The sequence below is a fragment of the Orbicella faveolata genome, unplaced genomic scaffold (assembly GCF_042242905.1).
Source record: "Orbicella faveolata isolate gen_17 unplaced genomic scaffold, um_ofav_v1 contig_34, whole genome shotgun sequence".
Classification (NCBI taxonomy): Eukaryota; Metazoa; Cnidaria; class Anthozoa; order Scleractinia; family Merulinidae; genus Orbicella; species Orbicella faveolata.
In genome coordinates, this window is record NW_028301563.1 from 30,891,845 (window position 1) to 30,905,000 (window position 13,156).

At 39.0% G+C, this 13,156-nt stretch overlaps 1 protein-coding gene across 1 annotated transcript in view; it reads right to left on the reverse strand.

Moving 5' to 3' along the window:
- Nucleotides 1–354: 354 nt before the first annotated feature.
- LOC110048906 (uncharacterized) overlaps nt 355–13,156 on the reverse strand; it is an 18,726-nt gene continuing 5,924 nt past the window's right edge. The window contains exons 6-17 of the mRNA XM_089270769.1: nt 13,062–13,156; nt 11,745–11,907; nt 11,207–11,397; nt 10,125–10,235; nt 9,792–9,939; nt 9,216–9,312; nt 8,757–8,809; nt 7,932–8,201; nt 7,410–7,484; nt 6,283–6,393; nt 5,105–5,350; nt 355–2,696 (exon numbers count right to left, since the gene is read on the reverse strand). The exon at nt 13,062–13,156 is cut by the window's right edge and continues 16 nt beyond it. Coding sequence (XP_089126895.1) covers nt 2,353–2,696; nt 5,105–5,350; nt 6,283–6,393; nt 7,410–7,484; nt 7,932–8,201; nt 8,757–8,809; nt 9,216–9,312; nt 9,792–9,939; nt 10,125–10,235; nt 11,207–11,397; nt 11,745–11,907; nt 13,062–13,156 — 1,904 coding nt within the window. The 3' untranslated portion in view covers nt 355–2,352. The remainder of the gene's footprint in view (nt 2,697–5,104; nt 5,351–6,282; nt 6,394–7,409; nt 7,485–7,931; nt 8,202–8,756; nt 8,810–9,215; nt 9,313–9,791; nt 9,940–10,124; nt 10,236–11,206; nt 11,398–11,744; nt 11,908–13,061) is intronic.

Consider the following 13,156-nt stretch of genomic DNA (forward strand, 5'->3'; position numbering starts at 1 on the left):
TGTTATTTCATTGGCTCGTGTCTTTTCAAGTTGACACATTCCTCTGTGAAGGCGTGATATGTTTGTAAGTCTTTAGAAGGCGAAAACTCGCACTCGTGTTTCGAGAGCTAGAATCCCTTCTCTTTGAATGAATTAATAGGGTATGCAGATTTGACGGTTTTCCATGAAATTTGGTCAGAAAATTCACTGATAGATATGGAACAAAATAAATACAAAATACTGTCAAATTTGATAGATTTCCGCACGGAAAAAAACACGCGTGGAAATTGGAAATTGGGAACTCACAGTAGAAGTTACGAAAAAAATTATTTGTCTCCTCTTGGAAGAAAACGAACACAAACAGAAAACAACTCGTTATTTTCACCCTGCTCTATTTTATTGTAACAAGCTTTTATAACGGTGTGTCTGACACTTGTATTTATTTTCTACGTTTGCACTCTCAAAAGATGCGATACGATACTATACTTTATTTAACGCTTAGCTAATCAGCTAGTTTACAGGTAATCCACCTTGTTTACAGGTAATCCACGGCCCTAGTATATTCTAAAAATTAACTAAAATGTACAATAATTGATCATATCAACCTATAAACGCAGAGAACTAAAAATCTAGAGAATCGAATTACAATAAATTTCGATATCAGTCAAACTTAAGCGATCGAATTTTGTTGTTCATTTCAATAATGCCTACTTCAGTTCTAATATCATTATTTTGTTAACTCGTTCCATTTCTTTGCAGCAAAATACCTCCATGATCTGAGGCCATAATCAGTCGTATTAAATTTCGGCAAAGAAAGGATATAGTCATGTGGAAGATTATACTTCGATGAGCGTAAGGTGATAAAATCTCCATTTGCGGATGGAGCTTTGTCCGATATACAATAGCATGTCTTGGATTCTTCGAGTTTCCATGGATGGGAGTCTGATTCTTTGCAAGAGATTTTTGGCAAAAGATCTTAATTACTACGAACAAAAAAATCCCTTCTCAATCTACTTTCTCTAAATCCACTTAACTTGAATAAGATAAGAAATCAAAACCAGGTGGATTCCTGTGACTTTTAACCTATCCTGGTATGATGTTCCTGGAATTCAATCAGTTGAAACTCAGCATCAAGATTAATACTTAGCTCTTATTAACCGAGCAGGAGGTCTGTATGGGAGAATCTTGACCGAGGTCAAGATTCTCCCATACAGACCGACTTAGCTCGGTTACTAAGATGTTTATTACACGGCAAAGAAGAAAGCTTTAATTCGTTCAATGTAACTGGTTTGCTGACATTTCACTTGCAAACGGAAATGAGCTTAACTTAAACCTGCCGAAATTTTGCTCGTCCTCTTTACTTTTTTTTGTCATCAGGCTTTTTGGCACTTCCATAAATGATTGAGAAGAAAATAAAAGAAAACGGTGAACATTTTTGTATCAATTTGAGTTTGCTACTTTTTCAACGCAAAATGAAATTGGTCTAGATGCCGGTCTAGATGGGAAAATCTAGACCGCAGTCAATATCGACTTCAGCCAATCAAATTCGTGAATTCGGTAGTTCCCAGTCCTTGTGAGACACAGCCATATAATAAATATATTTATTAATTAACGTTAAATTTTTTCATTTGGCCGCTAAGGTTTTACTCTGGATACACACACGTGTTATCTTCTTTTATCCGATTGGCGGATAAACAATATAGGTATTAATCAAAACATACGAAAGGAATTCTAATGACAAAAATTACTCCTATCGGCGCGTTTTCGTGACTTACGTGAAAGACTAAAAGTAGAATTTCTTGTAGAAGTCATTAGCTCGGCTAACGTTATAGCTTGTTATAATACGGAGCCATGTGTTACAACACATGGTAATTACCATTAATTTGGTTCTTTGGTTATTTCCAAAGAAGTAAGCTCGAAGAAAACTGTTTATCGTAGATTGAGGATACATGACTACTCGATTTTGTACTAACCTATTGATTGACATATCATCTGTGATATTGGAATTTTCAGATTGTATTGCACTTCTTTGATTTACTAACAGTTTGTATATACCCTTTTATATAATAATTTAATGAATGCGCGCGCTCTGATTGGTCAATCAGCTATGGTTTATTGTGGCAGTAAACTCATGGAAATTTCGCGTGTCTTCTGAATTATTATATAAAAGCTATAGACCACAAGTTTCTGTGGTTTAGAGGCATGATAAACCACTTGGGATGTTGGAAGAACACTCGAAGACTCCAACATCCCGCGTGCTTTATCAGCCTATAAACCATAAAAACTTGTGGTCTATTGCTTAAATATATTTGCAAAGGTTTAATTTTACTGAACAGGGCGTGTAAAACTAAGACTCCAAGCTCCGCGATTTCTTCAAGTAGTTTCATAGAAGACTTCGACTTCGTCAGGTCGGAAGTTGTAACTACCAGCCAGGAATGATTGTGTGAAGGAGGATCTATAGCTGTTGTTAGGTGGCGGGCTGTAGGTGTATCCAAGGTCTAAAGCGTGAGAGTTGGTGTTTGATGCAGCGTTGTTGGCAATGTAAATATCGTGTCCTTGTCCAAATGATGGTCCACGATCAGAGCAGCTGTAGATGGAATGTTTTCTCTGATAACTATACTGTCCTCTTTGATTTAGCTTTAGTGGCTGCCAACCAGGCTTGTTAACCAATGAGAAGAGAAAGGCTGCTGAATCGTAGTGATATGAACAACTGGAGCCTAATTTGAAATACGCAATGGAAAGAACTGTTATTTTCGTTGCATTGCCTCAAAAAAACACTTCTGTTGCTGACGAAAAAGGATAGGTACTTCCACATAAGTGAAAAGTTTCGAAAAAGAGAAAGAAATCTTCGTTAAATGCCAAATTTAATCTTTCAAGACAGTCTGAGAAGATCAACAACGGTCGTATTGGTTTTCTCGTTGTGTGGCTAGAGAATACACTCACCCCCTACTTTTTTATTACTGCCGCCCTTTTCGCCCTGCTTCCCAACTAGTCCAATTAAATCTCTGAACTCTCCCTTCCCCACGCTATATATAAGGATGTCAGAGCGGAGAAAGGTAATAAACATGTGCGAGTTTTGGTGGGAAACGAAATGGAGGGAAAAAAAAGATTCGAGCAAGGGAAAATGGCAGGAAAAAAAATTCGTGCAAAGAGAAACCCACGGAAAATAAATTCATGCAGAAGAAGGGTCGCATTTTGGTATCAAACCAGTCTAATTATAACTCAGCCAAGGTGTTTAAAATGTTGACAATTTTTTCAGTGTTTGTCACTGGATCCCATTTATATGAAGCCACTGTGTTTGTTTTCAGCTTCATACTTTTGTCAAATCTTCTATCTCAACTATTCACAACTTCTGATATATTTTGATTATTTCTCAAATTTAAATAGGACGTGAGTGACTTGTCAGACAAGATAAAAGCAACATAACTCACTCAAATTCCCTTTCTTTGATTGCTCGGTATTTATTATAAAACATTTATAAAAATTGTACAATAAATAAGTATAAAAAAAATTAACAATATCTATCAAATACTAAAATGATTTCTGATCGCTTCCTCCTCTCCCACTGGGTGTACATTTTGCAAAAGCTGTTGCATTAACCCTTTCATTTATTCAAAATACACACCAAACAGCTTAACAACTTTCCCTTGAGCTGTCTCCGTAAACTGCTCCACATCAGGAGGCTGAATAAAACTCTAGACATGGAAGTCCTCTAACGGTGCACACAACCTCTTACAGAAAGCAAAAGCGAAATAGGCTGGCCATGTTGTCTGAATGGACAGTCGACTGCCCAAACGGCTGCTGTATGGAGAACTGCGTCACAGCAAGCGCTCAGTTGCAAAGAATCCCTCAAAGACCTAGGTGCAGGCGTCAACGTCAACACTTTGGAGTCGCTTTCTCGGGACCGTCTCACCAAGCGAGGGAAGATCACCGCATAGAGGCCCAGAGCAAACGCGCGCCATGGGCAGGCAAATATGGTAAGAAGCAGATTTTAAAAAATTCGTGTAAAGGGTTGCAATTGAAGAAAAATATCTTGAACTTTCAACAGAAAAAAAAGATTCATGCAAGCCAAAATTGCGGCCACCCCCCTCCCTTCCCTTCACTTTTCTAATAGTCCGTCCCTTACTATCAGTCCGCCGTTCTTTCCACCATTGCAGCCCGCGTTATTACCTGAGCCCGCAAGTGGGGTTAGGGATGCGCAGAAAGCTGCGCAGTACGTTTTTCCGCTCTGAACATAGAGGTTGACGTAGTATGGAACTCAGACCCTATGTGTTTGTGAGTTAAGATTTGTTTAGATCAAACCTAGTCATGTATTCGATTAAACTTCATCCAGATCCTCTACTCTGTTCTGACAAAACTTTCCTTCGAGTTTTATTCTTTTGAAGACCGGTTCATTTAATTCCCTTCGACGCTTTATTTCATGAAGCTGTCTACAACTTTTCAAAAGCTGGTTACGCTCCTGCTGCAGATGTAAACTTTTCTATTTGTAGCCAGTTTCATAGAAGACTTCCACTTCGTCTGGTTTCAAGTGAGAACTTCCTGCTAGGAATGATGTTGTGAACTCGCTACCATGGCTGTGTCCAGATGGTGGATTGTAGGTATTTCCAAGGTTTGAGTATGAATTTTAGTTTGACGAGGCTTCGGAGGCAATCTGAATATCATGTCCACCTCCAAATGTGGGTCCGTATGAAGAGCAGCCGTATGTAACATACTGGTAATGAGATCCTCCATTTAGCCTAAATATTACTGGTCTCCAGCCTAGCTTGTTCACCAGTGAGAACAAGAACGCGGTCTAACTGGGACTGTATTTGGACCAACAAGTGAAGGAGACTAATTGGTAAAAAATAGAATTACCCTCGTTTGCACTTAATCGTGAAAACCCCACGAAAACACATGATTTAATTGCATATAGTTGGAATCGTTTCATTGAGATGTCAAAATGTTTTCAACTAACAGGTACAGATGAAACTACAAACATGGATTACCTTTGTCAAGAGAACTCTTGGTTGAAGTTTCGTCTCAAATTATTGAAACTAATTTCATAACTGGATTAACGATTAACTGATGCGAGGCGATGTGCTCCTAGAAGTGATAAATCCTACATATACAGGAAATGCTTACTAACCCCAAGATGCACTCGTGTATCCCCCAAAGATGTACTTTCCCACACGGATGATTGTCACTGTTGGTCCTTTGTTGTCGCAATACAGATGGAAAGTAGTGCTTGCCCAGCCATCCACTGATGCAAGCCAACAGCGCGTCCACTGAGAGTTTATACTCTGCATGACTGGTTTTAACCAGTTTTGTAAAGTAGCCAAGTGGCTGACATTATTGTTCAAAATATTTGATTCCTGTAAGTCAGCCAGGCTGTCTAAAAACCAATGAAAATTGACTGCACTTAATTTACACGCTGTATCTAATTGGTCTCTGATAAAAAAGGAAAGGTCTTATCAAAGATAATTATCTAATGTACATACATCTTAGCCTTGCCATATTACCTAAAAATTCATATTCGTTTTATACTGGTACCATAAAAACTCTTATGTCTGGGCAGAACGTCTCAGTGATAAGTAAAAAATACAATCATCAATGCAGAATTTTAATAATCTACAAATTACAAGCGCCTCTCATCGCTTCAGAGGTCGCTGGATTTGCAGCCTAAAATTCAAGATGCTTTATGTCTCTAGCACGATTTAGTTTTGTGAAATTTTATCATACTAAATCCTGACATGAAAAAATGCAGAAAAAGCTACCTCGTCAGACTGTACACTGTTTCTAAGAACGTTTAATTTCCGAACCGAGGCTGAAAGTTCTTCACTTTTTGGCCAATTGAATTCCGAAACGTTCTCATAATGTTCTTTAGTTAGTATTTCTAAGTTTCATTTTTTTTGTAGTTTTGTTACAACTGCATTTCCAATAAACAACAGACCGATTCACGCTGAATAGTCCAACCATACAACCGATGACTGTTTTGCAATAAACCATACAATGAGAGAAGCCGTTAGCATCGTTTATGTTCAAATATGTCCGTTATAAATTGATTTTGTTAATGGACGTTCTAGACTTAGGAATTCATACTGTCTTTTCACAAAGTTCTCTCATGTCATCTTATCACAAAATAAGCTACCTCTTTTGACTCTAGGCTTAGGGTGTGTTCTTATATGTTCTTAATTTTTGGGTTTGGTTAAACGCCGAAAAGCTCTCCTCCCCCGCCCGCCGCCCCTTTCCTTTCCCTTTTCCCCCTTGCCCTCCCTGGTGCAACTTTGACTCGGTTCAAGCTAAAATGTCTGGTTTTAAACTTACCCTCACAGTGGCGACCAGAATAAAATGGCAAACAGTCACAGCTGTATCCTTCGCTTTCTACATTGCATGTTCCTCCGCGTATACAAGGACTGCTCTGACACGGGCTAAAATCTGAATGGAACGAGCGAAAAAAAATGGTACTGTCGTTAAAAATGTCATGATCAGTGTAACTAATGGTCAGCTAATTACCAGTAGCAACCAGGCAGGCAGGCAAGTGTTACAATTGCTCTTTCAAAAGTTTCATTCCCGCCAGACATGAAGTGATAAAAGTGTTTTTCATTTGTGTAATGTTTTAATAAAGTTAACTTCGCCGACACTAATTCGTGATTGGTCCATTTTACCGGTTCGCGTTGCAAAATTTTGACCACTCAGAGAGAAAAATGTTAATTCTAGAACCAGGATTTCACACTGCCAAGCGAAAGGCTCCTTTTTCAATGTCAGACGTCAGACGAGTAGCCTGTTCCAGGCTCTAGGTCAGTGGGGACGATCCAAAAAGCGTGCAGGCGACGCCCAATCCTTTTCTTTTCCAAATCCCGCTCTACCCTTCCCACTTTTGCGTTCGTCCTCACCCTACATGAGGCGACAGCGCCTGTAGTACTAGCGGCAGTCACAACGTCAAAACTGAACTGTACTACCGAAATGAACGATAATAGCCGTTTTATTAGTAGCTAACAGAATTAAAGACGATGCTAAAGTTTTGTTGGCCTCTTTACTACTAAACGCGAGGCTTCTGGATTTAATTTGACGAGGAACAACATATTTTGTTCAAAAAAACTGAAAATAACACCTGGCGACCATGCTCACGAACAACGAAAGAGTTGCCGCACACGGGCGACCCATTTTTGGGGCAAAATTAAAAGATTGGAGAAACAAAATGTTTCGTAATTTCCAGTTCTTGCAATCTGATATGGTTTTGAAATTATTAATCCCTTTTCGTGAATATTCCATGCCGTCTCGAACGAGAAAAGTTGCATTGACGTAACGACAGTGCAGATTTACCCGCCTCCTGGATCCTGATTGGTCAATTCAAATGTCAGACGCGCCGGCCTTATGCAAGGACTGACCGAGAGCCTGGGAAAGGCTTCAGACAAATGGCATCTGAGCACAAGATTAGCATTTTTACTCACCGTGATTCCTCCACAAACCAACCAACAGCCATTTGTTCACAACTGGAGGAAACACGTGAAGACCCAGAGAAGATCCTATAAAGATGATAATCATAACTGTAACTAGATTCTTCAATCTGATTGGTTATCACCAGGTCCTATTTTAGCACTAATTGCTAACTTAACGCACGTGCCTGGTGTTATTGGACCGCACGCATCATTTGCGCGCGCTGTTGAAGAAAAGTTGCTCTTGAATGGGTTCTCCTTCTCACTAAAATTACAAAATGTGGAATTCTGAATGAAATAAATGGAAGCTCATTGGATTAAATAATTTTCTAACAATGTGACTCGAATAAATAGTTACACCTAAAATGTGGCTTCCTCAGTTCGTTTGTTTCTTACTCGTCTATGAGATCAGGTGACAGCTATCAAATCAGCCGAGTTATATGTGTTGTCTTCAATCGATTTTGTAGCACGGGACATAGTTGCACAATGGGAGCATTCATAAATAAATCCTAGTAATTATCTGTATCAGTGACTGACCTCCCCATTTATTGTCTTGGACGTCAGTATCCGTCACTTCTGGAGCTGGAAGCCGAGTGAAACGAGTTTCTGGCACAAATGGAACTTCAATGATAAACTGCATTCCCGGCTTGTCCCGTATGTTCGCCCACTTAACAGGCAATATCACGTGCCACTGCCGGCCATATACGTCATCACTTTCCATGTACAGACGGTGACGTTTGCTGACACCGTATAGACGTTTATTTTCGGGATCAAACGCCAGAATTGTAAATAAGGTTGGATCAAGGGCTTAGACGAGACAAAAAGAAAAACAATATCTTAATAAATCTCTTTTCAACGGAAACAAAAACCTGACAAGACTGACAGGCAGAACCAAAAAGCCGAACCAGAAAATCCTGTTTGTACTTTAATTGAGCGCATGTGCTGAACTTCGCTCCGACGCTCGGACCGTTTCCTCTGGAATTCGCACTTGTCTTGGTTTCAATTCTAGTTTTCTGCTCTTTTCTTGAAACTGCTTTGTAACCCTTAAAGCCTCATGACCAACATGGATTTTCTCCTTATATGTCTCCGTAAATTTCTTACAATACTACTTAGGAGAATTGCTTCAAATATAAAGACAATTTCTCAGTGGTGATCACTCGGTAAATTCTCATGACCTGTGTGATGGAGTGTGAATTGATATTCCAAGGAGAAATCTGATCTTGATCAACGCAATTTTGATCAGTACTCAAGTTACCCAGTGTGCTATAGTATGTGTTTACTTTTCAAAGAGAAATTTCATTTTGATCACTCTTGGTTACATAGCCGCACAAGTTTAGGGATCACTTTTAGTTGTAATCTTACCGAAGTGAGATGTTCCTTCATTTTGGGTCCCCAAACATGTGCTTCTTGGAAACCTGTAACATAAGAACGAAGGGCATACAATCAGTCACAATTACGTAATTATTAACACTGGACTTTTCAATGTTGTGCACCAAGCTTCCACTTTTCATGGCCTCGAAGATTGTAGCTGTTTGAAGCGAAAATTTGCAAGACCTTTGTAAAGTTAAAAAAGGTTATAAAGCGCTTATCACTTGAGTGTGGAAAAGTAATTGGTTTTGCATTGCTTCGCTTCAAAACTGGCTTGAAAAACTCACGCCTTTTTTTTTCATCCAATCAGAAATAAAACGAGGCCAATCATGACTTACGCGCGCACATTTTCGTTAGCTATGTACTTCGAAAGTCGATTGGTTTAGAATGATTACTTGGGTTTTACTTGGAACTAAAGAATATGCTATTAAAGATGTTTACATGAACACTTACACGTCGTCTTCACTGTATTCTCCAAAACACAGAAACACAATCGGCTCATTGCCGTCATGCGCACAGAGAAAGCCACGCTTTACCACTGCTGGGGTTTCTGAAAGATGAAAACAAAAAATAAACCATTCTTAATTATGTCATTACTATCAGTTTAAGCAAAATCTCAAGCCCTCCTTCTTGAGTTTCTAGAAAAAAGCTTAAAACCCGTACCTCCTGCGCTGCACATTTATAAGGTATAGCTTACACTGTAGGAAGTACCTATCCCAGCCCCAACCCCTCTTTTTTCCCCTTTCCTCACCCACTGGTTTAACACATTTTAGTAGTTTCTGGTTGATAATTGTATTGTTCCAGAAAATGTCCACACCCCAAGCTCCTAGACAGTCTTTGGTTTGAACTCTATCACCATTCCCGAATTTCTAATTCAGCTCCACACCTCACTTTAAAAATTGTGGCTTTTGAGATCCCCACCCCCACCTCCTCTGAATTACCAATGACCTTCCATGGGGATAGATATCAGTATTGAAAACTGGACATTATCCCAAAGCTTATTGCTAAATTTCACAAAGTACTGTTCACCTTCTTCTTTGACTGGCTTCCCATACACCTCCACGCGCATGCATCTCTTTCCTTGTGTGCCACTGAGATCAAAGGTGACCATCGAAGCCTTTTTGGGTACGATCAAGGTGTGCGTAATCACATGGTCTACTTGGTTTCCTTGGAAACGCTACAAAAACAAAGTTGGAAAAACCGTTTCAATTTAATGAACAACCTTTTCACAAACATGGATAATTAGCATCATAATTTCGGAAGCATAGTACTTCCGGATATGTGTGTAGTGTTTGCCAAAGAGGCAAACAAAAAACTATTGTAAGATATAAAAAAAATGTCTGTGATATCATTCTTAGATACCTTTTTCTTTCCGTGGTCTTGAACGATTTTCCCATCAAATGCCAGGAAGACAAATTCAGGGGGAGGCTCGCATTCATTTTCCGGGTGACACAGTTTTCCCTGCATTGAGATCTATTTAATACAAAATGTTAAAAGCTGAATATTGAACTTTGGGTAATGCTTCAACAACAAACTACAACAGCAACAATCTTTGTTAACGTGTCTACAATCCTGGTCACAAGTGTTGGGACAGTTTATGGCAGATGACTTCACAGGCAGGCTCTCTTAAGACCAAGACCGCGTAAGCCCGCCTACCCCTCTCCCCCCTGTCAATGTTGATAAAAATCTTGAAAACAAAAAAAACCCCTTGATAATAGCTTCAGAATAGCCACGTTTCAAGAATTGTTTGCCTCCTAGAGCAGTCTTCTCCAACTAAAGTGACAATGACATGGATATCCACGTCTTATTCCAATAATAACGATTTTTCAACAATCACGTTCGCTTCCAACACAACTGTCTGACCACTTTCTATTTTCCCTTTTTCCTTTTTGACACCATCCGATCTACTCTTCAGAATAGCTTCATTTTCTTTCAACATTGCTCGAGGGAAGGGGGTCAATTATACTTGCTTCTATTCATCTTTCCCTAAAACGTCAAGGACGTAGTTAAAATCGTGGTTTTCTGCGCGCAAAAGGGGAGGTGTCCCAACAACTTATGGCCAGGATTGTATGTAAAATAGCTGAGGGTGAAACCCTCTACTCCCTACTCTCTTCAATCCTCAGATGATCCCATTGGATTTAATCGTAAATGGCCCCTCTTTTATGGACCCCCTTGTCCAATAAGCAAGCACTACAATCGTCACCTGCATTTGGACCTACTTGACCTGGCGCCTAATTCTCACTTGTAGCCCGAGAGTAGCAAAAAGTATTGTTCATCCTGTAGAATACGGTTCAATCACACATCACAAGTTGCATTCTCACCCACCACCCACCCCCCACCCCCATCCCCACTTACCACTCTTTCTTAGTATATGTAGTACGTTGCCATTTACCCTACATTATGTTCCCACAGGGGTTGTTCTTTTTCTGTGCAAAAACTCTTACCTGAGTAATGTAGTACGGTTTTGTGAGATTGATAGTTAATGTCCTAACACTATCCGATTCCTGAACACACCATGCTTTTTCTGGTCCCGAGTTGAGACGGGACTGATCCCGAGTCCCGTTCTCTGTTTCACTCGATGCATTTATCTGGGAATCTTTGATGGCACCAGACTCCATTCCAAGGGGGCGAGGAACTGTATTATGGAAAAAAAACATAATAAAACGTGAAATATCAGGCTTTTGAAAGTAACTGATTTAATTACAATTACACTTCGAGCCGGTTCCTTTCAACTGAAGGCCTATTTTCATATGGAGTCAGTCATCTCAATTAAATTTAATAAAACGCCAAATACTTGACCAAGTCTGCAAATAAATTGCCCCAATATTGGGTCTTATTGTGTCAGTAACATTTTTTCCATGAAGTAGTAAAGCAATTTTGTTGAGTTCTTATGGCACATTCATATGTGAAAAACAAGCCGCATATTTTTCTATTCTATGCGGAAAACCTGAACAGTTCAGGTATAAAGTATAAGTCGCTCACCATTTCTGTTATCCACAAGATAACATCCATAGAATTCAATTGCCATCGACAAGCGTGTCCTCCAAGAGCGCGGATTGATGCGTAAATACTGGCCGATGATTGGAGGACTGATAACGGATACTTTCACCGGCGGAAATTTGCTGTTAGCTGTACATGTAAATTCCTAAGAGAGATGGTGTTGAGAATTTTTAAAAGCCAACTACATTATATTTTGTTTCCAGAAGGGAAAAGCATTCGTGCCACGGTGATTCATTGGAACTTTTCCTAAAATGTCTGGGGTTTTTTGTGGCCTGAATGTTATTAAAACACAGAGTGACCTTTTATTTGCAATGCAAACAGGTTCAAATCAAGCCTTAAAAAGTGGATGAATATTCATTAATTATATGCCACAGTACCTAATATTATAGATATCATAGATATTTTAGATTTTAAATTTTGGACTGTTAATTATTTACATAATAGATATTTCAAATCTTTAAATTTTAGATTGTCAATTATTTACTTAGCAGATATTTCAATTTTTTAAATTTTAAATTGTTAATTATTTACGTAATAGATATTTTACAATTTTAAATTCTAGATTGTAATTTTTAGTTAGGGGACCTAAATAGGGATAACCTCATGGTCCTCCTTTTCAAATACTCTTTGTACTCTGTATTTGAATAAAGTATTATTATTTTTTTTATTTTTTTTTTTGCAATTTTTACGCCGTGGGGTTGCATCGAAAAAAGATAAATTAATATACACTGGCGACAAATTCAAAGATGTAAGTTAAAGCGTACAATTTTATATGGAGAAAAAATACGACACCAAACGAACCAGGAATAATTACGAAATTTAGTAAATGTTTGAACCCAGGAGTATCAGTAGTTCGTATAGTGTGATCGTCCGGGTGAGGGTAGTTCTGAAAAGAACTGTTGTTGGTGACTGACGTTTCGACAACCTGAGCGGAAGTCATCTTCAGAGTCAAGTGAGACCAATTTGACTAACACTAGACGGATCGAAACCGACTAATGACTGATGACAAACTCTACACGAGTCTTTCAGCCAATACCATCATGGCTAAACTGACCAATCACGTTCAACGAACCAGACTAAAAACATTATCGACTGACAAACACTATTCACTTGTCCCTGAAGATAACTTCCGCTCGGTTGTCGAAACGTCAGTCACCAACAGTTCTTTTCAGAACTACCCTGACCCGGACGATCACACTATACGAACTAATTATGAAATTGTTTTGATCAATTTGGCGGACAGGGGAAACTTGGTTGAAAAAAGAATGCATGTGAAAACTCAGTAGAGTCAAAGATTACTTTTGGTTTTCCGCTTGTTTTGTCCTTGTACACCATCCACATTATGTTGTCATTACTGGAATGCACCAAGAACGAGGTCACGTGACTGCCATTTG